This window comes from Taeniopygia guttata, chromosome Z (assembly GCF_048771995.1).
Source record: "Taeniopygia guttata chromosome Z, bTaeGut7.mat, whole genome shotgun sequence".
NCBI classification, from domain to species: domain Eukaryota; kingdom Metazoa; phylum Chordata; class Aves; order Passeriformes; family Estrildidae; genus Taeniopygia; species Taeniopygia guttata.
Genome location: NC_133063.1, coordinates 56,484,994 through 56,512,494, shown reverse-complemented (window position 1 = coordinate 56,512,494; position 27,501 = coordinate 56,484,994). Strand labels below are relative to the sequence as shown.

At 36.0% G+C, this 27,501-nt stretch overlaps 1 protein-coding gene across 12 annotated transcripts in view; it reads left to right on the top strand.

The window, feature by feature from the left end:
- The window catches only part of PDE4D (phosphodiesterase 4D), a 527,299-nt gene that overhangs the window by 436,491 nt on the left and 63,307 nt on the right, over positions 1-27,501 (top strand). For all 12 annotated transcript variants that reach the window (XM_072922389.1, XM_072922391.1, XM_072922390.1 and 9 more), the window contains 3 exons: positions 2,434-2,470; positions 4,772-4,845; positions 5,647-5,696. In XM_072922389.1, coding sequence (XP_072778490.1) covers positions 2,434-2,470; positions 4,772-4,845; positions 5,647-5,696 — 161 coding nt within the window. The remainder of the gene's footprint in view (positions 1-2,433; positions 2,471-4,771; positions 4,846-5,646; positions 5,697-27,501) is intronic.

Sequence of the window (27,501 nt, the reverse complement as noted above, 5' to 3'; positions counted from 1 at the left end):
TTCAAACCTGTAATTCCTTTGAAACATGAAGATGTGAACAAGTATGCCAGGCATACTAGTTAAGAGAGGCTAACACTGATGTGACCAATTTATTCTAACTTTAAAGGCTAATACCTCTGTCTATATTTAGAACTTGTGACATATTGCAGTATTTACACTCCCTCTTGCTTCTGTATACAGATGTGTAGCACTATCCTGCCTGGAATCCAGAACAAATCACCCATCAACTTCCATGTCATTTAGAAAGGAGGACACTTATACATTCTAGTGTCTATTACACTGTAGTACACTGTGTATCAATGACATTTTGAATCATATGTTCTTGCTCTTCTGTATTAAAATTATCACAGCTTCTTTGGACATATCTGTTCTATTTTTGAACCCCCTCACCTTGTCCATATTTTCTGACCCAATGTGAATCAAAGATTGCTTACCACCTTTTATGATTGCATTGCAGTTCAAGTGGTCTGGTGAGTGCTAAACTATTTTGCGAAAGCTGTGGATATCTGTATTTTTAGTATCAGATTCACCAAAATAATGATAATATCTGGACTTGTTGCTCTTGACACAAGGAGGATTTGAAAAGTGAAAATTAAATCCTGGCTTGATTCCATCAAATTACTACTTAACCATGCTTCTTCTAAAGAATAACAAGCTAAATATATCAGTGTTCTTCAATTAAATGTAGTCCAGAAACAACTCAAGTAGAATCGGGTTTGAAAATGAGAAAAGTGGATCACGTTATTTTACATAAAAGAATAGAAGATCCTCCAGGGCAGAAAACCAAGAGCATGTAGCTGTTACCTTTTATGGGTGCCTCAGCATCCAAGGACTGGCAAACGGGCTAAATGGGAAGGAGAGGAAACATCATCTACAATAAAAAATCCCACAAGAGATTTGGAGGAGGACAATCTTATTTTCATATTTTTTGCTAATCTGAAGTTAACTGCTAGTGACTATATTTCAGGAGTTGTCTGGTACTTTGAGGCACTGGTGAATATTTTGTTCATTTGTGTCATATACTGGGCATTCAGAGTGTTTGCCACTGACAGATGCTAGAAAGAACCATCTCCATGTCTCCACTGTCTTATTTACAGGTAGAAGCAACTGAATACTTTTATTCTTTGTCCAGTGCTTCTGCTACCTGTAAACACTTTCATCTTCATAATTCTGCCCTTTCATAATTTCTAAATGTGCAGATTTAGACTAGACTAAAATTTGGTTTTATATTTTGAGCTGGGCCCCCTTTAAATGTTAAAAAAAAAGTAAAAAATGGAGTAGCTCTATGCAACTAATAAAAATATCCTATATAAAAGATAAGAAATTAAAGGACTACTGAGAAACATTTAAGCCAGTTGACACATATCAGATAATGACATTTCACAGAACTCGAAGACAAAGAGCATAATTTTCCTGGAAGTGAAGTAGCATAGTCACACTCTTTTTCAATGGAGAACAGGATAAAAAAAAAGAAAAAAAAAGGCACTTGGCTTATCTTCTGCTAAAGCCTTTGTGTAATTCATCAGGCAACCCTTATCTAAAATTATAGTGTAGGGCATTTGCCGGTGTTTTCCTGAACCCAATGAAAACATAAAGAAGTACTAGATCCAGCTGGTCATTAACTCTCCTGTTAATGCTCTGGGCTGATTCATCTTGTCTCTTATACCCTATTGGATGTGGCTTCCCAGAGCAATTAAAGCCTGAGTTCCTCCCATGGAGGACAAATTTCTTTTGGACAATTCTAAGAGTCAGGCTTATATGCTTTCTGTTTCACCTGAAAGAAAACCCTATTCCAACCACTCCTGCAGCGACTGTGTTCAAAGTGCAGATTTCTTCCACAGGGTGTTTAAAAATCCATTCCTCTATTACAAAAGGAATAAAAGAGATGAAAATAAAAATAGTTACACTGTTATTCAATATTGTGATGATCTTGAATATTGGGGAGTTTTGTTTCATCCTTACAGACTGATTGTACAGTGGTACAGATTGCACACCCTTGGTCACAGGCCCTATAACTACAGAAATCTCAGTCAATTTGGACGTTTTAGTAGGTTTTTATTAATTTTTGATGTGCTTCCCAGCCATCCTCCTGTTCTGTCCACACAAGCCTGGTGACCCTCCATGGAATCACTTTTGGAATGTTCACCTCTATCCTTTGGGATGACATATATGTAGATTAAACCTGGATGATCAGTCACCTGCCATACCCACAGCACTGAAAGTGGCTGGTCTGTCAGTGACTTACCAGGCTGTTGGGCAATAACTAAGTTGATACTTGCTTTTCAAAGAGTGTGTGTAGCAATCATAAAGTGTAACTGCAGAAGAATAAAACTGGAGTTACCTATACTGCATTGTAAAACCTGATTTTCTTTCTGTTAAAGCAGCAATTTTTTTGTGATACCTAACTGGCAACTCTGCTTATATTTTTTTCAGACATGGAGATGACTTGATTGTGACACCATTTGCTCAGGTAGGAACAGCTTTATCATATTTCTCACATGGCCTTGTAATTTAAAGACAAAGTGTCCAAACCAGTTGTTTTCTGTTCCTGATATTATATATGTTTGACTGAAAAAAGAAAAGCGTTTCAACAAAAAGTCACAATCCTCACCCTCTGTTAACTATACCTCTCCTTCTTAACACTTTTTGATTATCTGAAAAGTTGGGGTGCAACAGCATGACAAACACCTTTGATCTCTTCCAAATACTGTAGTAGGTAGTCATGATTAAGACAAATCTCTGACTCCTGTTATTTTGTTATTTTTCTAATTACAATTTCTCCACTTGAACATCTTTTATTAATTAAATACAATGAGATTTTTAGACATGTGGTAAATTTTACCCAGAACACTTATGTTCACTTACAAAACCAGGTTTGTTTTTTCTATTCAGATTCTGGTTTATAAAATTCTAGTTCAAAATTATTTATAATTAAATTAATTAAAGATTAAAAAGCCACAGTTTTTCACAAGAGAGCTTCCTTATAAAGTATGAAAAGTTAACATTGCTTTGCCTTGAATTCATTATGATGGGTTTTACTCCAAAACATATAGGAATTAGTTAAATTACTGTAATTATGAAGTTGTACGTGATTGAAGATAAATGGAAAGAGAAAGGTAGAGTCACACAGCAGTGTGACAGCAGTGTCAAATAAGAATTTTATAAGAGTGTAACGTATATATATTATATATATGTTTATATCATATGATATAAAAATATATACATTAATATGATGTCATATGTCATATATATATATAAAATATATATGCCACATATCAGCATACGTGGCAGCTTCAGCCACACTATGAAGGTAGCTTTGCTCAAATAATAAGCTGTTAAAAGAATATTAATGAAATACTTTATTATACATTTAATTATATTGCAAAGAGATTCAGCATTTATAACACTTAATCAAGCCCTTATCATGAATAAAACCATAATCTTTAACTAGCAGAGAAAATATTAAGCAATAGCCTTTCATAAAATACTCTGAAATCACCACTGTATCCTGAATATACAAGTTTGATGACATATATAATTGGTTTTAATCCATGCTGAATTAAAAATGTCAGTTGCTTCCTGATTTTTTGAAAGATAAAATTAAGGCTGTTTAGTTAGCCAAATGTATTTTTTATTATCTTAACTTCTTTGGAAATTACCTCCAATAGCTTGACCACTGCCAATCTTTTCTAGTTCTTAAATACTTTCTGTTACAAACTTTCATTAATTTATTCTTTTTTTCCTTGGTGTCCTACTCACTTCTTACCTCCTGTATACATTTAAGGTGCTATGAAAAGAGGGTTGTGCACTCCTCAACTCAGATCTCTGAAACTCAGCTTCCCATTGCTGCTTTTGTTACTCTTCAGATGGAAGTCAACCCAGTCTGGCCTGAGAAAAAAAAAAGGTCAACTTCTGCAAAGACATACCAGAGATTAGTATCTCTGCTTTCTCCCATTTTCAGCCTAGCTCAAATCAACTAATGTCTCCTCTGTGACATTAGCTGAACAACCTCTCCCCTGACAGAGAGGTTCATCTTTCTACCCTCACATGGCAAAAAAACTTCTGTGTCAAGTTACCCAACTGCCTTCAGAAGTGAGTGCCTACGCTACTTATAACAAGACACTCACTGCATTCTTGTCTGCTATCTTGCATTAAATTAAGTCAAGAAAGGAAGCAGTTCATCTATGTTGTCTTTCCCAATGGGTAAAGCTTGCAGGAGACTGCAGACTTTTCCTGCATTCTCAGGGGATAGCTTCCTCTTTCTCTGCCCTTGTGCATTAAGTCCCTAAATCAACTGTGCTTCTTAGAAGAGACACTTTTACTTTTTACTTTTCTTGGCAGTCTAGACAGTCTCATTCCCTTTGTCCTTCAGAGTTTATGGGGACTGAACTGCAAATTAAGATTTTGTAATTATTTCTTATGCGTGAGGTATTAGGATTGAATGGGCTATTATTTTCTAGACTCAAATACTTTGCTTGTTATTTTAAAGAAATAAGTAGAATTATGTAAAAAACTTTCCTCCCCTGCAAATCAGCTTGCCTTCAGACAGATAATGAGTTGTTTATTAGGGGAACAAAAAAATAGAGGTAAACTACTACCTCTGTATTACAAACATGTTATTGTTAAGTAATAGCAAAAGGTTCCAGACTAACCTGCCCAGGAATCCTTTTACAGTGCAACGTGCTTTCCATATTCTTTCAGCACAGTGGAGCAGAAATAGATCAGTCTCACTTGTGCAGAAATTGATACTGAAACCACTTTTTTGTTCCAGGTTCTGGCCAGCCTGCGTACTGTCCGAAATAACTTTGCTGCATTAACCAATTTACAAGACCGGGCACCCAGCAAGTGAGTGTCAGTTTTTGGCCACTGAACTTTTTGCAGTGATACTTTTTTAATGTAAGCTAAGAAGAAAAATAGGAGTTACAGATTTCAGTCTGTGCCACGGAATCTGCATAAAACAATGATGAGAAATAAGTTTATTAATCCCCTAAAGATGTTATAGTTGTAGCCCCCTTGCCCTCTAATTGATCTTGCAATTGATGCCCTTGCATAAACTTGGAGTAGGTTTTTTCACCTCATGTGATTTTAGATAACGTAGTCAGATGTCTAAGATCATTCAAAGATGACCATTCAGGCACAGTCTGAGTACTGCAAATGAAACAGAGTGAGCAGACAGCTGCACTCACTGAGATCTGCTTACATGATCTGAACCTAGAACTCCACCTCCCTTATCCAAAGTACTGATACCTTTCTTATCCACAGTAGTTCATAACATTAAATTAGGCAGCATAAATATGATCTCTCTCCAGTCATGTTACAGCATCACAGTCAACTCTAATGTTAGTTACACTGACAAATGTACTGATGTTATTTCCCTCACCCAAAACACGCATCTCGAGACCTAGAAGCAATTAGCATTCCAAAGAATGTCTTTGTATGTGCTTATAAGTCACATTTCAAATTATTTGAAATTTGCTCTGTATGTGATTTTACAGGCTTTTAATAAACCTGTAAGTTCCTAAAATATTCCTTTTCTGGGGTTCCCAAATAAATTCCCAAGTAATGTATTTTCAATTGTATTGTTCAAGAATTCAGGCATCAGTGAATTTATCAGTCTTAAATCCTTTTTCATTTCCTTTTTAATAGAAGATCACCAATGTGTAGCCAACCATCTATTAACAAAGCAACTATAACAGGTAAGAATAATTTATTTATAAAAAAATATCTAACTGAAAAGTGCATTTTTAATGGTAAACATATATTGCTTCATATACTTATGTCAGTTCATATCCTTATATCTGTTTTATTAAAGAGCTTTTGAGTTTTTTGAGTCACAAATGGACTCAAATTGGTGACTTCTACTGTTCTGTCCTGTTAACTTCTGATTTCTATTTTATTATTCCAGTTTTAATTTAAGTTCTTTCCCAATTCTTTTTCCTTACATCCCAGTGTATGACCATGCCATGGATAAATTCATTAGTAACTTTTTGCAAGAAAATCTAATAGAAAAAACTGATGTGAGTAATCCATTCATCTTTCTTTTTGGGACATAAAGTTCTGTAGCTATGCAGACACAAAGTGCTTATGTACTTTAAAACCTTAAAAGTGCTTATGCTAGGAAGAGAAATCTTCAAACCTGAATTTTCCAATTTAGAACTGTAAATCCAATTTTTATAACATTTGTATGAGAACAAAATTTCCTTTTAAAAATAGTATTATTTCTAAGGAGACATTGACTTAAAAACAAGATTAGCAGTATAAATTACATTAATTTTTTTTTGAAAATTTTACCCCACACAATTTGTGGTTTTTTTGAGGACAACTTGGTCTTGGATATCTTTATGGAAATACACTTTATTGGACCCCATATTTTTTACATCATGTTAATTCACAACTTTGACCGTGTAATTTTCCAGGTATTACTTTCTCTATTGTGTTCTGTCAGAGTGAAAGAGCATTTGCTTTTCTTCTTGATGAAGGCATACAGACACTTACTAAACAGGCAAATTATCATTTCAACCACAACCAGAAATGCAACTTTCCATAGTTTTCAAAATCCTCATATTTTTAATTGAATTATACTTTTGTATCTATAAGAGGAAAAATAAAAAAGGTACTTCAGCAATTTTGAGGAGCAGTGTAGCTTTTCAATGTTCAATAGTTTCTGCCGTTAGGCTCTGGAATGTGTTAGAATTAACAGGTTTTTTCAGCTAACCTCTCACCTTAAAAGGACCTTGTCTTGGCAGTTCTGTACAGTTTTATTCTCCTAGGAACTCATAAAATATGAACATTTGTGTGTAGAGCTCATCAGGGGGCAGAAGTTTATGTGTTTGAATCTATACTATAAATTGAAAGGCATCATGTTAATTAAATAATAGAAAGAAGATATACTATACATGTAGACCAATAATTTTAATGATCCTTTGTTAATATTTCTTGAAGAGGTAATTCTGGGCATTGGTTTCAAATTGCTCTCTATAAACTATTTCAGTTATGGATATTATAACTATTTTTGATTTTGTGATTTGTCTTATAGCAGAGTAATCCAGAAATTTGTTTACTGGAGACAGAGATACTCAAAAATAGGGTTCTTTCTTTAACTCCAAGGGACTAACTTTAGAAAACATAGTGAAATTCATGACAGTAAAAGAAAATGATATCCAGAAGAGAAGAAGTGCATGCCTGTGAGCACTACCTTACATGGTCTCCCACAGCTATTTGCCTGAGGTCAACTTATTTTCTCCAGCAGGAGAAGCTGTTCAGACAGCAGGACCCAAGACACTCTCTGTTGGAAAAATGCTGTTGCTCTTTTTAAATTCTCCCTGATCTGAAGGTTTCCATTCAGTTAATCCTCAGACTGTATTCTACATGTCAGCCATAAATCATCTGAAATTTTAAAGTTTAGAAAGAAGGTACTACAGTTAACTCTCCAATGAATCTAGAATTCTTCTTTGCCAATAAATTCGCAGCAAGAAAAGGCAAAGAATAGTAAGGATAATTTAATCTAATTTAGTTTAGTCCAATTTCTCAGAGATGCTGCTGGAATTTGTGTGCCCAAATTATGCATTGAACTGGATGATCTGGAGCCTGTAGGCACTGGATATAAGTGGCTGAAAGACTTTAATGATTTAACAAAGGTGTTAAGCCTATATAAAGCATGAAGATGGCTACAATTAATTTTGCCTACTGAATGGAAATTGAGGCTGGATGCTATGTTGCATGAAAGGGTTTGCCTGTTCTTTGTTATAAGCTGGTTTTGATATTTCCATGGCAACAAATTTCATGGCATTGGTGCAGAAATATGCATAGGTTTGTTCTTGGGGCATGTAGAATCCTAGTAAAACATCTTAATATCATTATCTTAAGAAGGAAGATTAAAAGCATATCTGCTACAATTCACAGAATAATTGAAAGCCTTTTCAGATGTTACTAGGTTTTTTGAATTCTTGTGGGGAACATTCAAAATACAGCTTATACAGATCCTTCCTGCTGAGAAACACTCCTGGTTTTGCTGTTCTCAGAATTTGTGTCATGGATTATCTAGAAAAATACACCAGCTAGGGTAGAGCCACATCATGTCATCCAGATGGCTCAGCTTGCAATCTCAACAAGAACTTATTGGCAAGGTAGCAGTCTAGGTGACTGGAGGGCACAGTGTCACTAAGCTATATTGATGATAAACCAGAAAACAGACAATTAAGATGGAGATTTTATGTTGCTAAACTTCCTGATAAGATGTGGCTCTGGGGAGATTCTCTCTGAGGAAAGGTATGATCACAGAAGGCAACTGCAGCAGAAGATATGTGGGTACCAACAAAGCAAACGTGAAAAGCAATCTGGTAAAGCCAAATAACTAAAAAAGCAAGAGCAAAATTCTCTCATTTGCTGTTTTAAGAATTCACTATGAGGCATAAATCTATGGCAGCATACCTTAGCAAAAAGTAAGAAACTATGACATTGAGAAGTGAAGCAGCACAGGAATCATCTGTTCAGATTCTTAGAAGCAAGAGCTACCATGGTAGCCTTATAATTTATGATGATTTTTCAATGTATATATGTGCAGTTGTGATGAAAATAAAGTCTTTTGTATTCAGTATATCCACATGAATCCCTATTGGAAACTGTGTTGAAAGAATCTAATGAATATCAATGACATACAATACCATGTTCATTATCAGTCAACTATGCTATAGCATTCTGAGTGCTCCTTTTGCAGACAAATTAGGGGGCAGGACATGAGAGAAATAGAATGTTTAGATAACACCTTTCATACTTTCTTTAAGCTCTAGGATGTAAATATCAGTTTTAACTATAGTCAGTGTGAACAAGCAGAAATGAAAATTTACTCCTATTAGAAGTCTTCAAAGAGATATGAATTTCCTACAGGTGTCATGTCCCTCTCATGACTAAGACCAGCCTGGAATAACAGGGTTTGCTGAACAGTTCTCTCATGCTTGGTGTTTTGTACTTCAACCAAAAAAGAGGTTTCTCTCGCTATGAATCAAATCTTCCGGTGTTTCATTTCAAACTGACAGCAACTCTCTTGACACAACCAATGAAATACAAATATTTTGTTTTCAAAAAAAAAGAAATATCTGTGACTCGAGGATTGAGCTTGCCCGTTTTAAACTACAATTTTGTCCACTCATCCAGTCCAGACTTCCAGAGTTTGCTTATGATGACATTGTCAGAGACAGTATCTACTCATGCTGAAGTCATTGCATGAGACCTCACCTGGAGACCTGGGCCCCCCAGCATAAAGAAAGACTTGGACCTTCTTGGGTCCAGAGGAAGCCATGATCAGGGGTGATAAGAAAGAGCTGGAGCTCTTCTGTGAGGACAGGCTGATAGAACTGTGTTCTGTTCAGAGAAGTGGAGGGTGATCTTACATAAGATCAAGTACAAGCCTTCAAGTACATAAAGGGGCATACAGGAAAACTGAAGAGGGACTCTTTACAAGGGTTTGTCATGATAAGACACGGGGAAATGGTTTTAAGCTGAAAGAGGACAGATTTACAGTAGACATTAGGAAGAAATTCTGAGGGTGATGAGGCCCTGGAACAGTTTGCCCAGAGAAGATCTGAATGCCCCATCCCTGAAAGTGTTAGAGCAGGGGCTCCGAGCAGCCTGGTCTAGTGGAAGCTGTTGAAACTTGATGATCTTTAAAGTCTTTTCTAACCCAAACCATTATATGTTTCAATTAATTCTAATAGTTGAGAAAAATAAACATTTATATTTTGCAGTTCTTTTTAGATTTAGCTTCCATTGAAATCCCTCCATCTGATCCACGAACTTCAGTAACCAGGTAGCAGTGCAGCTGTTGATTGTTTTAGCTAGTTTCAGCTATCTCATTTTTGCAAAACAAGCTCACAATTTTCCCAACAATTGTTTTGAATATAGGTTTGATAATCATCAGCTTTAGTGGAGTTGAGCAATTCTACTGGAGTTGAACCAGTTCCCCATCATTACTGTGAAAAGCACTTTAAAGTGACCTGTATATTGTTTTCTTAAGAAATCAATAATATTTTTTGTAAATAGGACAGATTTGGAAACAGCCATGTTTACATCAGATACTCTGTTCAGTTAATCATTAAAAGTCCTTATCTAGGTCATGATCACCAGAGTGTCATCTCACTTACAGCCTTGTTAGCCACAACACAAAAAGAATCACACTGCTTTTTGAGATACAGGGCATAAATTACATTCAGACTGAAATTCATTCATACATCCCCTGACACATAGGAAGTAAGATATGCAGCTAACAGTTAAGGCATGAGAGAGCCTCCAGTCAGCTCCCCAGCCAGAACTTTAAAGTCACTTCCTTATCTTAGGGTCTGAATTAGCAGCTTTTTCCCTTGCAAATGCAGAGTTTGTGAGCATTTGATATTAATAAATTGAAGCCATATTTGTCTGCATTCAGAAAAAATTTCTCAGTGTCATAGCTGCTGCAGTACTTTCATGTGCTACAATTTTAAAAAAATAGCTGCTTAAATGGAGTAATTTAGAAAACTGGTTTTCCTTTTCAAAAAGTATTGTCTCCAGTTCAGCCCCATTAGTTTAGGGAAGTGGTTGTTATTAACAGGATAAAACTGTGAAGACTTGCTGAATGCTTTCTTCATCTTGATTTGTAGAGTTTTAATTAATGTTGCAAAAGTTTTCTAACTCAAATCCTTCAAATGAAATCTGTATGCAGGGCTCTTTTAGGATGGTTTTGTAAAACAGTGATTAACCTTAAGGCAGAGCAGCAGGAAGAGGACTGACGTTTTAGAACCAGATAAGCTGTTCATGTATCATCTCACATTCAAGGAAGTGAATAAAACCAGGGCACAAAACAGATAATCTCTATATTTGAATAGTGCTCTTCAACACTGATACCTGATAGGCAAATATATAAGCTTTCATAAAATAGAAAATTAAGTTTACGAGATTCCTGACAAGAATGTCCATGTAATTAAAACTAACTACTTGAAACAAAAATTAGAAAATAAAAGGAGATGTTTTGCAGTGTCTAGATGAGCACACTTGGACCATGTGTATGAATTCAATTTTTCAACAGTTTGTTTCATTAGATAGGTGGTGGTTATTAAAGTGCATAGAGACTAGAACTCATCATAGGGCTGACCTTTGCTTTTATCTTCATCTAGCACATCAGGTTACTTTTCATAAGACTGCAGTGTAGTAGAACCTTGATTTTGTTTCAGACTCACACATTTTGGAGTTAGACTAGGGATCCATTTAAAAAGAAAACATTAGAGGCATTATCAAACTTCGCATCAATAATCTGATATACATCCACACATAAATCTTTGCTTCTTACTTTCAAATTGGTCTCATATTTTGCTGCACCAGTAAAGGTCCTCATATCAATATTTCACCCAAACTGTCCACTTCACTGGAAAGAGAGACAGGGTGACAAGCTTCATGTGCAGCTTCTTCTTTCAGCCTGCGTCCCTTACAGGCACTGGTGGTGTAGCACAGCAGAGAACTATACATGACCCCAGGCTGCACTTATTGTTTTCATAATAACAGAAAAATTGAAAAGAGAGAAACGTAGCTTGTTTTTTAGGACAGAGTTGAGAAGAATCAGAAAGAAAAATAGACTTGCCTTTGTAATTTTTCTCCTTCATATTACAAATGCAATCCTTTGTCTGATGAATATAGGAAATAAAACTGAAGCAGGCGTGGTTTCTGGTATGACTTGGTTGCAGTCTGAGTGTACCTTCTTTTCACATCTTCATCCAGTTTCTGACATTTCTGATCAGGACATATTATCACCCATACAGTAGAAAAGATTTATTTGAAAGTAGATATCTTTTCTTTTAACAAATTAATGAGAAACTGGCCAATTCAGGCTTATTCACTTTCCTGAGGATCTGTTTAAAAATTAAGGGCTACATTGAAACCCATTAAAGTGCATGAGTTCTGCTTTTATTATATGAAGGTTTCCTGCGTAAGGAGCCTAAACACAGCAGTGAATCAGAGCAGCCAGAAGCCATAGTCAGACAAGTCTGGAGACAAGCTACAACAAAGCCTCCCTTTTCTGTACTTTCTCTCTCTGGCCTCATGTATTTTGCTTTATATCCTGCAAAATTACTCATCTTCAACTGAAAGGTGTAATTCCAGGTCTGGTGGTAGAAACAGCCACTTGTGCCTACTGCACTTTCTCAGGAACTAGGATTAAAAATTTCAAGAATAAGCAATGCCTAAAATTCAGTCTTCTGGTCTCAAGCCAAAAGTTACAAAAAGACCTCTTTTTCCAATGTTAGGTAACTCAGCTCAGAAAATAGTATGATAGTGTGAACTGGTCAGCATGGAAGCAACTGATTGGCATACAGTCATATATTCAGACTTGCCCCTGTGCTTCATGCTTCCAGTTGGCTCTCTTGGTATCAAGTCCCACTGAACAACCACATGTATTTTTATAGCCAGGGAAGGCAAGCAGGTGTCTCAGGGAACCCATATGCTCTGCAGAGGCCCTAAGCACTGCCTGTGCAAAATCTTAAGATATCCAGTGGACATTACTTTGGTGTCACTGTTCATGAGAGACACCAACAGTGAGTGGCCTAGCATAGTCCCAAATATTCTAAAGTATTCTCTAGCAGAAACTTGTTAGGGAAGAGTTGCAGTGAAAATTTTACCAAATTTGACTTTGGGACTTTGGGAGGGATGATGGGAGGCAGTGAAAGAAACAATAATTCTTACTGGAGAACTTTCACTTGAAATGTTAAATGTGCCAAGTTATGACTTTAAAATTTCCTAATCAAACTCAAACCAAAGTATTCAGACAGGTTTTCATAGCTCAATGACTCTTGCTTTCTGTTAATAGAATTGTAAAATTTACATTCTTTTGTCATAGTCTTTAATCAGCTCACCATTAAGAAGATTATCTCTATTTGAGTTGAAGCAAACTGTTTTTTGTACAAGGCAAGTCTTGATTTTATTCCTATTATGATGATATTCTGAGTTAATGAAGTAGCTGTGGTCACATGCAAATTGTTTTAGTTTTTATGAAACACTAAAAAATTTTCCCAAATACTTGCATTCAAATGTTAGCATAAAACTGCCAGTGTGATTAATTATTCTTTCTGCACACAGTATTTTAAATTAATTTCTGCAATGATATTTATATTTGAATGTTTACATTAGGTATAAATTTGGACAGATGTTAAGCCAAATAAAAAATACAGATGAGAGACAAAAACTTAGGATATATCTCTTAAATTATAGGATGATAAAAATAAAGGGTTTCTTTTCTTACTTACAATAAGCAAGGAAGGATTATATCCAAGCGAGTGAAATTAGCCACTATGTTACTTAGTACTATACTAAAAAAAAGTGAATTAAATTAGGAGCATATTACAGAAGTGACTATTGGACTAGCAAGCATTTACAAATTCCCCTTGTACCAAGTAAATCATATGCTAATAACTTAGTGCACATACTATAGGAACTATTGACTTAATAGTCTTTAATTTAAGGAGTACAAAGATGACTAGAATAAAAAGCCTAGGAAGAAGTCTATGCCATAGAAATGAAGGAGAAAATCAAGCAAGATTTTCAAAACCTGGAAAGTTGAGCTACCTAAATGTTATCAGCGGGATTTGGGAAGGTCCTACAGATGACAGTAGGCAACTAATGGGAAGGAAAACAGTATTTGGTTTGGTAAGAGTATTTAACATTGTTGTTATCATTATTGTAGATACGGTTGGTTTTGCTATTAATACTACTGGGTTTGAACTCTGCTTTTCAAAGGGAAAAATAAAAATCAGAATTTTGTGTAGGTTAATTCTTTTGAATTGTATTGCAGCTAATACAAACAATGACAAATGCTAACTGACCCCAAAATTGTGTGTATGACTTATTTGAGCATTTCAGCTGCAGAAATACATTTTTTTGTTGTTTTTGTAGGTTGGGGGTGAATCTCAAAATATATTTTGCATATCAGATATAAGATAAAGATAATTTGAATATCATAAAATTTAATCTCATGAATCTCATCACAATCTGATCTGTTTGTTTGAATCTCATCATTCTTCATACAATCTTCAATTCTGAAAACCTATAACATAAAGGAGGTGAGCAGAGAAGCATTAGTCCTACCACAATATATGTTTTTGCAAGTTGAGGCGGTATTTCCAAAGAGCAAGCAGCTGAGTTAGTTAGTATGCATATGCCTTTCACATGGGAAAACAACAGTCAAGTGGTTAAACCACATAGTTATCACATGCTTCTGCTGCTTGGAAATGTATGTAAGCATGTTACCTATCAGCCATATATACTCACTGTATGATACTGTGAAACCAAAGTCTGTTTGCCTTGTTTCTGCAGATTCTCACAATGAAATCTGCCAGTTTCTGCTTTGCTGAGTAAAATCTGAAACTGCAGCACCAATAAGTCTTTTACAAGACTTTTCTTTGGTCTAGTGCAGTTCTACCCTCCTTGCAGATTTATACTCCCTTGACTTCTGTTTTGTGTTTGGTTTATTTCTTCCCTAGGAGGCTTTAAGATATGATGCAGTGAAAAGCCATCATGTGGGAAGACACTAGGAAGAAAAAGGCTCCTTGTAGCCTCACTACACACTCCAAAAGAGAAGGGCACAATACTATTCCACAAATACTCGTGTCTAAACATACCCACTGAAAGACAGAGTTGATGCTCAAACAAATATATTCAAGAAATAATATGTTTGTGGTAAGACCTGGTGTGCTGAAATATTTGCCAATTCTACTTTGAAAATACTTTTCTCCAAAAAGATGTTAGCCTTCTCTATAAAAGAAGGGCTATAAAAATTGCACATATTTTCCAATAATATCTTTGAAGACTGGTTGTTAAAATAAATAGATATTTCTACTTCAGAATATACATAAATTTGCTCATACACATTTATTTTTGAAAACTTTATGCATTGCTGGTTCTGTGAGAGGTCAGTTCTGCAAGCATTATTTCCAATCACAGCTCAATCCTGCAAAGCTGAATTATAAAACATCTACTATGGCCACAATACCTTTGCAAAATAAATATGTTTGTATAAGTATTCTAAAGACTAAAATTCCAGAGAATAAAATCAAAATAAATAAAAATTTTCTTTAAAAATCTAGTTCTTTCAAAGTAACAACTCCATCAGTCAAAAATACACTTTAAAAATACATCTTTCTCCTAATAAAATGTAATTAATGTAATTTTTTAACATTTGTTCTGTAAGTTGGTGGAAAAGGCAGATTACCATTGTATTGTCTGAGTTATTTATTAGCTTCTTATCTGGCAGTGCTTAGACAAGATTATTTGGGAGCTAGTCTTAATATTTCAGTTCAGGGAAAGAGCTTCCCTAGTGCATTCTCAGGCAGCCTTACTAATGAGGGTGACTACAAGACATAAATACCTTTCAGCTTGTTCTGTTTAGTGAGCAGACACCAGCAGAGATGAAGAAGCGCAGCGTGACTTTCATCTATGAGAATAAATGCTCGGTGTTAGTAAATCCCCAGTCTAAAGCCCACAGTCTAAGAGACTCATGGCTAGCACATCAAAGCTGGTTTATCTATGGTCAGAGCCCTCGCATCAGTAGCAACATCGCTTTAAATAAAAGTTATCACACATATGAAGACCACAATTTCCTTTACACAAGATTGCTTCTAGAAGTTCTCAAACTTTTCTATGTGCTGTGTTGCTGGTTGTGCTGCTGGAGAATGGACTAGGTGACAGTCAGGATCATTAACAAAGGCTTTAGTCTATGCAACCAGCACAGTAAACTAAAACATGATCTTTTTCATTGAGAAGATTGTTTCCCACATCTAATATTTAATTATGAATTTGTTTAGCAGAGGAGCAGGACTCAAAAAATAGTGTTCTTGACCTTGTTCACTTCATACAGTCTGTTCTGTTAACTGAGGCTGGAAACAGAAACTGTCCTTTAAAGAGGCAGGAGAGGGCAGAAGGCTTTCTGTTTCCTGTGTTCTTCTGTAAAGGGCTTCTCCATGAAGAGAATGTTATTCATGATACTAATACGGCCAGTATTTCTATCTGGTCATATTTCAAGGCTTCGGTTTTTGCTTCTCTCCATTACAGAAACTCCTGTAATATGAAAACATGGCTTTTAGTGTTAGTGTTACTAACACTAAACTTTCACTAAACACTACTACTTTCATATTGGACTCAAAATCATTATAAGTTTATTTTTTAAAATATGATAATAAGAAGAGTAAATTTTAAAATTTTATTTACTCCTGTAAGTGCACAGACAAAGCACTTTATATGGTGTAGCGATCATTTTTAGTCTGTGCTACTATATTGATGATCTTAAATGGATTCTACATCCTAGACAAATAAAAGTCTTGTCTCATTTGAAAGAATTACACAAACAGAATTTTTTTATAAGGTTAATTTCAGAACCCTCCCAATAAGTTCTGAATTTCCTTTTATATCTATACATAAAGACAAATACATTATTTTCTCAGAGGCAGAGATTCTTGAGTTCATCACAGGCAGTATCAATGTACTTCTGCCATAAAACTCCACATTCAGAGCTGACAGTTCCACTGGATCTTAAAAGTATTGCATTCAATATAAAGAGTGAACTCTATTTAAAAATTGTTTTCCAAGATTCTATCATTGACCATTATGCATGAATCTTAACCATTTTTAAAAGTATATTTTAATGAGTAGAAATCTGGGTTTGATTTCACTGATTTCTCAGTTGCTGCTCTTGGTTTGCCTGTCCAGTCTGGAATTGAAGTAACAATCTCAGTGAGTAGGATTTGATTACATTTTTTCAGGCCTGGCCAATATTTGACTTAATTTTTCAGTTGCTCTTCCTCTGTATTTTCACCTCACTAAAAAGTTGGTATGAATGATAGCAGTCCTCTCACAACTTGCCACTTGGTAGCATTATAGTTCTTTTCATTGAAAATAGTGATGGCTGGTCTGCATTTGCACCTTTATTGCTGTGTCTGGAAGAGTGACAACAACAGTCCAATTTAAAAATTAAGGAATTTAGTCATGGCTTTAGGGAGCTTGTCTGTAAATGGATTAAGCCTGGTTGCCTCAAACCATTTTTGACAATTTTTTGAGTCTTTTTTAAGCAAAGGTCAGCTCTAGCTTAATTCTGTTGATGCAACAGGACAATTTTAGGTCAGATGTGTTATATAAATAGTGATTCTAGAGAAGAATCACTATTTTGAAGAACATAGATATAGGACAGGGTGTGTTTTTCTATTTCTTCCCTTACATTGTCTTCATTCTTGTAAGACACAGCTGCCATCGTGAACAAGAGTAGTATATGACAATCAGACTAAGAAAGTGCTGCTTAATTTCCACACCTCTTTCTATTCTAATTCAACCCTTTTGAGGCTTTTGCTTTCTGTGAAAATTACTCACTTCCTGTAATAGAAAAAAAAAAAAAAAAGCATCTAAAATGAGTGAGGATGTGCTTACTAGCAGGAAAGGAATATGTATAATCTATATGCTTTTTCTATCTCATTGTCTGTGTATAACCATCCAATTGAAAAAAAAGCTTTCTAAAGCGAAAGTAACAAGAACATTTGTGAAGTACAGATATTACAATGAAACAATGCAAGAACCTCAGTAGCAGCAGGAGTGTCTAGAGCTCTGCAACTCTGCTATGTCTGCAAGTCCATCAAAGTGTGGGTTGAAGTCATACACAGGACCAGCAGCTGTAATTATTTTGAAAAGTAGTGGAGTTTCAAGTGTTTTTGCTAGGACTGAATATTTGGCTCTCACTTTCGGGCAGGTGGGAGTGCTAATGATTCATTACATTCACAGTACATCAGTTGCAAACTGTTTGTTAAAATGCATCTGACTGTAAAATCAGAAACAATCCAGGAATTGGTATTGGTATGTAAAAACTTGGGGCTTAAATGATGCTAATACATTTGATTCAAAGGGCAATTTTGCTTTAAATTCAAGGAAGAAAACTGGGATAATTTTATAAAATTGAGTTTGTTGGATTTTGTACATATGAGTATATATAGAATATGTTGGGGAGGTATAAACAACACATAAAGTGTTGTTTAAAGGATTGTGAGTAAAGGTTTGAACAGGAGAGGAAAGCACGTAAGAACAGGCATTTGGGACATTTATAGCAACATCTGATAAGGATAACTCACAATCAGCCAAGTCATATGTTATGAGGTGCACACCAGACTGACACACTATATGGGTCCTGCAGATTTCAGTGTTAAGTCCTGTAAGACTTGATGTCATCAAGCCAGTCTGACAAATGAATCACTGTCCTCCTCTTCCACAGTTTCTCACTAGTTCAGGCTTGGAATGTGTTTTATCTCATAAATTCTCAGAAGTTATTTTTCCCTTTTGTTTTCTACAACAGAGCGTCTGCAGTTTGATGCAATATCCTGCCTGCTTATCAGTGGCCTTGCCCTCCCAGCTGCCCCACACACTTAATGCCTGCTCTTTCCACGCAGTTTTCCCAGTATCATCTTGAACATTCAATCATTGCATTCCTACAGCCTAAATACTCCCGAAGCAACGTCAGTTGTCGAACCCCATCACACGCGGTGCCAAAACAACCATACGATGCCAGGTGCTTCTCATCTGCCTGCTGCTGTAGTTAGGTGGCATGCTGTCGAAAACAGAGATGATAGTGTAAAAGGACACCACCCCGGCAGGTGAAAGACACAGTCCCCCACTCGGGGTGAATGTTTTAGACACCTCGGCTGGAAACCGCATTGTTCAAGCCTTCAGTGCCTTTAGGAAAACAACTTTTCCCTCTCTCTCGCTGCACTCCCGGTGGTGCCGGCTGCCCGGGGGTCCTGCGGCCTGCTCAGTCCGCGTTCCCGGCGCGCTCTCCGCCGATGGCGGGGACGGGAGCCGGCTCCGGGCCGGGTGAGGGAAAAGCTGCTCGTCCGGCACCGGGCGCCGCCGGGGACAGGGCTGGAAGGGGCGAGGCCGGCCGGAGGGCACGGTCCGGGGGCTGCGGTGCGTCAAGCGATGGCACTGACGGCAGCATGGGCTGCGGAGCGGGGAAGGGGCGCTCGGAGCGTCCGTCCCGCTCCTCCGCCGCTCCTGACGCGGGCTGTGCCCGGTGACATTCCAGATAGGGCACACATAGCCAGAGCTGTGCCACCCACACGGTTGGGGCCGAGTTCTTACGTATCTGCGGTCTGCGTGGTCATGTTTGTGGAACCATGGAACGGCTTGGCTGGAAGGTACCTTAAAGATCATCTTCTTCCAAACCCTCTGCCATGGGCAGGGACACCTCGATTTGGCTAGCCTGCTGACAGCCTTATCCAACCTGGCCCTGAACACTTTCAGGAACAGGGCATCCACTTTCCTGGGAAACCTGTTCCAGTGCTTCACCATCCTCACAGTAAAGAAGTTCTTTCTGGCATCTGATGCAAACCTCTCTTCTTTCTGTTTAAAGATACACTTGCCCATATAAAATGTACCTCTCCATCTCTCTTGTAAGTTGCCTTTATGTAAACAAAAGCCACAATAAGGCCACTTCAAAGCTTTCTCTTTTCAGGCAGAACAGTCCCAATTTCCTTAGTCTTTTGTAGTTTGTTGGATGAGGGAGAGGATTTAGGAGCTTCTGTAAATTTGTGTTTTGATGGGGAAGAAAACTAAGTCTCTTAATTGAAGTCACCTGAAAAACACACTGCGGTAGTAACTGATGTACTTTCATAAAATGTAGAAATAATTTTGTATTTCCTTGTATATTAACTATTGAATTAACTAATTAACTACTTACTCTAATTCCTCAATATCCCTATAAAGTCATAAAAATCATCAACTTTTCTATAAAGTGTCAATTCAAAATCAGATGTCAGATGTGCTTTTCAACCTTCAAATAAATCTCAGCGTGTCTTATTAAACCCCATCAAACTTGTAGCTGTTCTGTTTAGTCTTATTTATGGCTTTATTCTTTTTGATGTTTGGTATTTCTAGTGTCCCTGCTTCTTAGTACATGCTTAAAAATTGGCTTCAAATGAGACAGCATCAGTAGGATGACACTTTTTCTGGTTTAGGCTTTAGTTATATGCTGCACGTAAGGCATATGTGGGGTTATATGTACGTGCAATGAGTGAGAATTCTGTTCTTCAAGTCTTAGAGCCATTAATTATACATTATTGTATTATACAGCAATAGTGTCAGGAAAGAGGCAAATTTCCCTTGTATAGAGCATTAACATGGGGTCAAAAAAAACTCCTTTCCTCCTACATCTAGAAGTCAGCAATCTGCTTAAAGGATCTTCTAACTCTGTATGCCTTTCCCTCTGTTAACTTTGGGCATGTCACTGTTATTTCTGAAAATCCCCCTACTAGCAACTTGAAAGAGTTCCCATTTTCAGATTTAAAAGTAGATACTTTATGAGATAGTCTAGAAAATGCAGCTGAAAGAGGCAGTTTGTGCCTGTCTAACTGTGGCACTCTATATCTGGATTATAACTGAATACTGCTTAAATTGGCTAGCTATTCATAGCCTTATGGATGTTGACATGAATTCACTTAAATGAAACACTTTTAAACTAATTTCCCAGAGAGCAGTGGTTGCCCTGAAATGAGAATGCCCTTGTTTGCCAAGTACACATCAACCATTGTAAAGCACTCCCAGTTTGCTTAGCTCCTATTTAATTTTCCTAGTTACTTTTACAGTTGTCTTCAGCCTAAGACTATACATCATATATCTGATACTTTGTATTAATGTCACATCTATTTGCTCGGTAATCCATAAAAAAGAGAACTATGCATTACAAAGAGAGAGAGAGAGAGAGAGAGAGAGAGAGAGAGAGAGAGAGAGAAAGAGAGACAGAATTCACAGTGATAATTTCTGTATTTCTCCAAAGGGATTTTTCCAAATCCCTTTAATAACAAATTTCCTGCATTTAGATACTGTGCTCCATTAAATAATTCAGCTAAGGACAATATTACCTATAGCCCTTTATTTGGTGCTTGGTCTGATTTCATTTACCATACAAAATCCTTAGGCTATATCAGAACTATTTCAATGTACATTAATTGTAACAGTAGTTTATTGTAATTGAACTGTCCCTGAAATAATTTGAGTGACTCTACCTTGAATTGTAACATTTACCATGTGAATTATTGAATTAGATTGCGGTTATAATTTGTTAGATTAATTATCTAGTGTTATTATTATAAATACTCATTAGTGGTTTTTATCTTTCACATTCCTGATAAATTTGTTTAAAATATCAAAATGGACTACTTTATTTTTATCAATATCATAAAGGTGTAAGACTTACAAGGACTGGAAGTGGTTGTGTTTGCATCACTTCATGTAATAAAATTTATATTATTAATACACAAATAGTATTTACATTCTGGTCTTATTAATTTAACTAGAAAATACATACTGTAATAAAGACACGAGTCACAGAAGCATAGGTCTGACGTGTTTCCCAGAACTAGTCATCCGGCACTGATGTATATTACAAAATATCATTTCTTTCTTGCAGTCTTTGTCAGTACTTTGTCTCCAATGAGCTGCTGCTTTGTGAAGTGGTTGCCATTCTGCACAGTGCCTATGGCACAGTCACCTTCAGGGAACCTTGCACAGGAGATTTCTTGTAACTGGTGCCTCTTGCAAGCATCCTGAATATTCTCATGCTCTGGTATCAATGATGTTTTGAAAGGCAACACTACAATAGTGTTTTGCTACCTTTCAGAATCAGAATCTTAGAAAAACACTCATTTTTTTCTTAAAGGATTAACACTTCTAGATTTACCTGCTTTTTGAAAAGGAAAATACTGTAAAAGCATATTGCTGATATAGTCAGCTTTGGAAAATAATGAGCACATATATAATCTCTGTACATTTTGCCCTCCAGCAGTTCTGTTCTATGCAGATTTTAAAATCTAGAACTTAACATGAGCATCCTAGAAGATTTGGTTTTAAGTCTGGATGTTGTCTGTTACACAGAGGTAGGAAGGCAGTGACAGAAGCATTGAAGTTAGCTGGATCTTCTGTGTGAAAAAGTCAAAATACTAAGGATGTTACATTTTCTGATACATTTTCTGTTGCCTGACTATAATTTGCAGTGTCAGGACTAACTCATTCCAGCTAAAGTCTGAAAAACAGTAAATATTTTAGTATTGTAAGAATTTACTAGTTGCAGAAAATCAGTTTTTTAAAATGGGATTTCTCAGTGTTCCTGAAGATGTTTGAGTCCACGCTTCGATGTTCTTGATTGTTGGCATCACTGATTTAATAACAAGAGAAGTCTCCTTTTTTGTTGTCTGTACCACTGTACCATTAAGTAGCTTCAGGCCTAGATGCAGGCTTGTACTAATAAGTTATAGCTGCTGGTCTGTGTCTCAAAGAGGTTTTTATTATCATTAGAATGTAAAGGAAGAAGATGGGTAGATTCAGAAGAAAGAAATGATGAAATTATGAAGGAGAAATTACTTTGATGGCATTATTTGGCATGAGAGCCATTTGACTCAAAACAACAGCAGTCTTCAATTTAGGAGTTTTAAATACATAACAGCAATTGGAACATAGGGGCATAATTTCAGTGAGAATGGTATAGTTTTGCTAACATATAGACAAGACCCTGCATGTGTGAAACTGCAGTAGAACTGCAAATGTCACAGTTTAAAGGTGAAGGGACCAGATAAGTGACTGAGTCAGGAATGAGATTGAAAGACATCTTGTAAAGTATTTAAACCCTAATGCAAATGGCTAATTCTTTGGCACATTAGAAAAGAAGTAGCCATAAGAGGGGTGTTAGGAATAATGTGAACATACAGAGACTGAACAAGTTAGGGAGATTAAGTCTATATTAATGTTTTCACAAAGTTTTAAAATTATTTTTTTATCTATTTTCTTGGTGAAACTTATGAGCAAGGTCATGCCAATTGCCAGATCCTGCTGCCATGAAGCACCTGCTGGGTATATTCTAACTAAAGCCCTGAAATTGTTTCTAAGAAGTATCTAATAAACATGTTTCTTTGTACCTTAATGATGCTTTTGTTACTTTTACTGGAATTGCATTGATGTTTACAGGTCTCCTACTGATCAGGTTAACACATGTAATACCTCATAAGAGGAGCTATTTATTTTCTAGATTTGCCTGTACAAGCCTGAACTATTAGGTTCTGCAAATCAATGCTAACAACATGAAAAGAAAAAGCAATAGGCTTTAAAGCATAAAGCAAGTTACACTTAATCAATATAAACAATAAAATCTAGGGTCTTTTCAGCAATATTTTGACAAAAATTAGAAAGGCCATGCCTCATTGTTAGCCATATCTACAATTTAAAGTTCATTGGTGACTTTGTTTAAAGATAATAATGATTCGGGTTGTGGTACTGACAACAATTAAATATCTCTGACTTTGAATTCAAGGAAACTCTAAGAATAAAACTGCATGTTGGATGTTTATTTGTGACTCCTGATAGTTAAATGCAGGAATGCCTTGTAAATCGCAATGAGTTTTTCATAATTTCCAATAAGAGAAATAATAGCTAAATGGGGTATGAAATAAAAGCAAAGTATGCAGGTTGTGTAAGCATATTCAGTGAAATAATGAAATAGCTTAGGATATGTTCAACAATAAAATACCATTAGGCATCCATGAAGGTTGTTATAGAGAGTTTTTTAAAGATCATGCTTGCGTTAACTTGGTGATAAAAAAATAAACTACTTTTTCTAGGTACTTTATCTGAACATCAAAAACACAGCTGGAAAGAAACCATAAAATCAATAATATCCTTTTTGTTTCATTGACATTATGTGCATGGAGCTCCATTACCTGTATCAAAAATATCCCTTTTGTGTCAGTGAGTTCCAACAGACAAAGAAAAAGAAAGAAATGAATATGCTGCCACTTACAGAATAATAGCTTAAAAAATAATAAGAATCCTGCCCTGGGTATTGCATTTTATTTTATTTTATTGGAAAGACACAGTCCTTTCTTATGTGCTTTGGACAAAAATGCTTCACTCATCTGCCTGTACCTTGTTTTCTTCAGGTCTGACATCATACTGCAAGATGATATCACTGCAAGGCCCTAATTTAAATTTTATGTGCTTTACATTTGTTTACATTTGAACTTGGCATTCTCTTTGAAGTCTATTCACATCTATTATCCCTTACTATTTCAAGCTTCTTACCAGAGGATGTTGGCTGACATTATAATTTACATTGTGGGATTCCAAATTTTAATTATATTGCAGTATGCACTGCTCTGTTAGGAATCTTTTACACATTAAAGGAGGTTCCACATGGAATCAGAAAAGTACATTTATTGTATATTTTATCTTTGTTTAACTATAGTCTGACTGACAAATAAAAAAATAGCCTTCTGGGAAAACATTTATTTGAGTATCACCTGGCTGGAGTGCGCAACTTGAAGAAGAGTTTATATTTATTTGGTGAGAATTTATATTTCAGTCTTTCATCAAAAAAAAAAAAAAAAAGGGTAAATAATGGAAGCTAAAATCCTTTTTAAAGGATATACATAATTGGGGCAAAGGGGAAATTAATGTTAAACTTGACTATGCACTGTTCATGGAGATTTGCAATTAATGTTCAAGTAAAGGAGTCTTATATAGACAATATTCTTGGGTATGTGGTGGGATTCTTGGGGATGGTGCTGTGCAGGGCCAGTAGTGGAACTCAATGATTCTTGTGGGTTCTTTCCAGCTCAGCTTAATCTGTGCTTGTGTCCTTCTGATTTAGAAACACATGGCAGGGCAGACTGAATTTATGTGTGCAGATGCACAGTGATAAACTGGTCTCAAATCTTTAAATGATAGTTCGGAGTACAGGATTTTTCTTCTTAATATCTCACCACTGACTACCTTCATGGACTTTGTTGCCATGGATGTCATGAATTTGGGTGAGTGATTCTGAATCTTTATGCAAATTAGAGACTTTCATAGAGTGTCCTTACACCAGTCTATTTATAGTGATTAAAAATGCTAATCTGGGCAGACTGTGAAGTGCTTCTCAATAGGTATTTGTCAAGTAGAGCATCGCAGTGAAATCCTTTGTAGTTTATACAGAGGGAGTATAAACCAATGTCTATGTAAAAAGCAGAAAGAAAGCAGAGTAAGAAAATGATAAATTCAGTGCTGAATTTTGGGAGCAACTTAGAGCTGTTGAAGATATTAGCGGAATTACTTGCATCTAAAATAGTAAACAGAAGTAATCAAAATTATTTTAAATCACGAATAAGCCAAAACTGCTCTAATTTATCTTAAAGTAGGAGAGAAAATATGACTGAAGGGAAAATTATACTTAGTCTTTTTCAGGACACCACCAAGTGTGAGGATCTAAGGACATACCTCGTTGCTGCACTGATCTGTGGGAATAATGATGTCAGATACAGTGGTACTGAGCTCACCATGACAACCTTTTCCTTTTGGGTAATAGTTGTCTGTAGATTTCCAAAATAATTTCAAATATGAGCTAATAATTGCATGGGATGTGCTTTAGCTATGTATTAGGACTGAATAATTTGTTGGGATGATAAAAGTTTCTATTTCCAGCTGTATAATTCAGGACTAGTTTCAGTAGGTAAGAGATTCATTTGTGATGGATTAGGTAAATACAATCCCTGGTTCCAAGAAACAACTTTTGTTTTGGATGTGTCCTTCACTGTTGAGTAATATGTTCTTAGCCCCATCCAAAAGTTCATACCTGCTTAAGTGACATATTATAAAATAGTATTTTATATTTATATATTTTTTAAAGTGCAGCAAACATTAAGAATTTTGTTTAAATAAGTTTAATCAATTTCTGATGGAATGATAATTTAGAATTAAAAAGAAATATGACAGAACTGTCTGTTTTCCTGCATTCCAAATTTCTTCATGGAGCGAAATTCCTTTAGGAGCAAACTTCCTTCAGCATGTTCCTCCTTTGTCACATTGTGGCTGCATAGCCTGAACATCTCAGGACTTCTGTTGTGTGGATGATGTTGATTAAAAACATTATCATCTGATATCCTTTCCTTCTTAGTAATAAGTTTCATTTTCTAACAGCTAATTGCACAGCCCTCCTTATCATGTTAAAAAATGTGGGTTATTTTGCTTTGCCCAACCTTTGATTTTTTTATCAGACTTGATGCAGGACTCATGGCTGATGACTATATTGTAAGCCACTGATTGTACTTGCACCAACAAATCATGACCTGTGTTGGTCAGAGCCACCCACAAGTTTCCTAGAGTAAAAAAGGGTAACTGCAATGGGGAAAAAAATGATGTTGTCTGGCTCCAGATTAGAAGACTGAAGGATAGCTTTATTTAAACTATACTATATTACATTAATATACGATTTAAAGAGAGACTACCCTATTCTACATACTTACTTCTTACTTACCTATCAAGTACTAGCAAACTCCTGACTCTCTGCTGAGAGTCCCAGACACAGCTGGATCCAACTGGTCATTGAACCCAAACAACCTTCACCAGAATCCAATCCAGCAATCACTTCAGGTGAACAATCTCCATACCACATTCCACGTGGGGAAAACAAAGGAGCAGAGATAAAGATGGTTTTCTCTTGTTCTCTCTGTGCTTCTCCTGAGAGACAGAATTATGTCTCTCTGTCCAGAGAATGTGAATGCCACAGTTTACCATATTCCACCTGAATGCTAGGAAGATTGCATTTCTTCTCACATTCCTTTTCATCATGAATTTCTTCTTCCACCAGCTGCTTTGTTAATAGTAAAATTTTCTTATGATAAACAAGATCTTATTTTTTAAATTTTCTTCTCTAGTAGACTCAACTGGAAACTTCCTATATTTTTATTTATTGCAGCAGATATAAATTAAACACTTGCTCCCTTCCCAAGCATAACATTTTGCTCTTTGGAGCAAAAGACTGAGGATTATCATTCAAGTATCACAGCCCTTGGTGGTGCAGTGTTATGGAACACTTGAGTTAGATATGTCTTTTATTTTCTCTGAGATCTTGCCATCACTACTCTATTAACTTTAGCTGCAAGTCATATTTTGCCCCAAAATTATTCTTGTGTAACTGGTGATACAAGTCAGATTGTGCCTCAAAATTATTCTTTTTGTATGAAGAAAAAATAGAAGATTTTGAAGCCAACAGGGTACCTGAGAATACTTTTTAATCACATTATTTCTAGATAAGTGTGATTCCTAGGTGGAATCCTGAGCTGAATTTCAGAGATCTGATTTCTGGTCACAGTTGTGGATAAGCAAGGTATATGGTATAGATTTCATAACTTATTTTCCCCCTCTATGCCTCTCTGTTGGAGTACAGGTATCATAGGCTGTGGACTGTGTCTTAATGCAATATTCTTCAGTAAGTATCAGTAGAGACTTGATGTTCAGTTTTTTAACTTCTTTAGCATTACTATAGTATGTATAATTAATCCAACTTAAACCGCTTAGTGACCAAACTTCTGTTGAAATGTACAAATCCATTAAAATAATTATATTGATTTGATTTTTACATGTAATGTTATTCATATTTCCCATTGCCCCACTTTATTTCTCTGTAGTAAAACAAAAAATCACTATACTCATAGG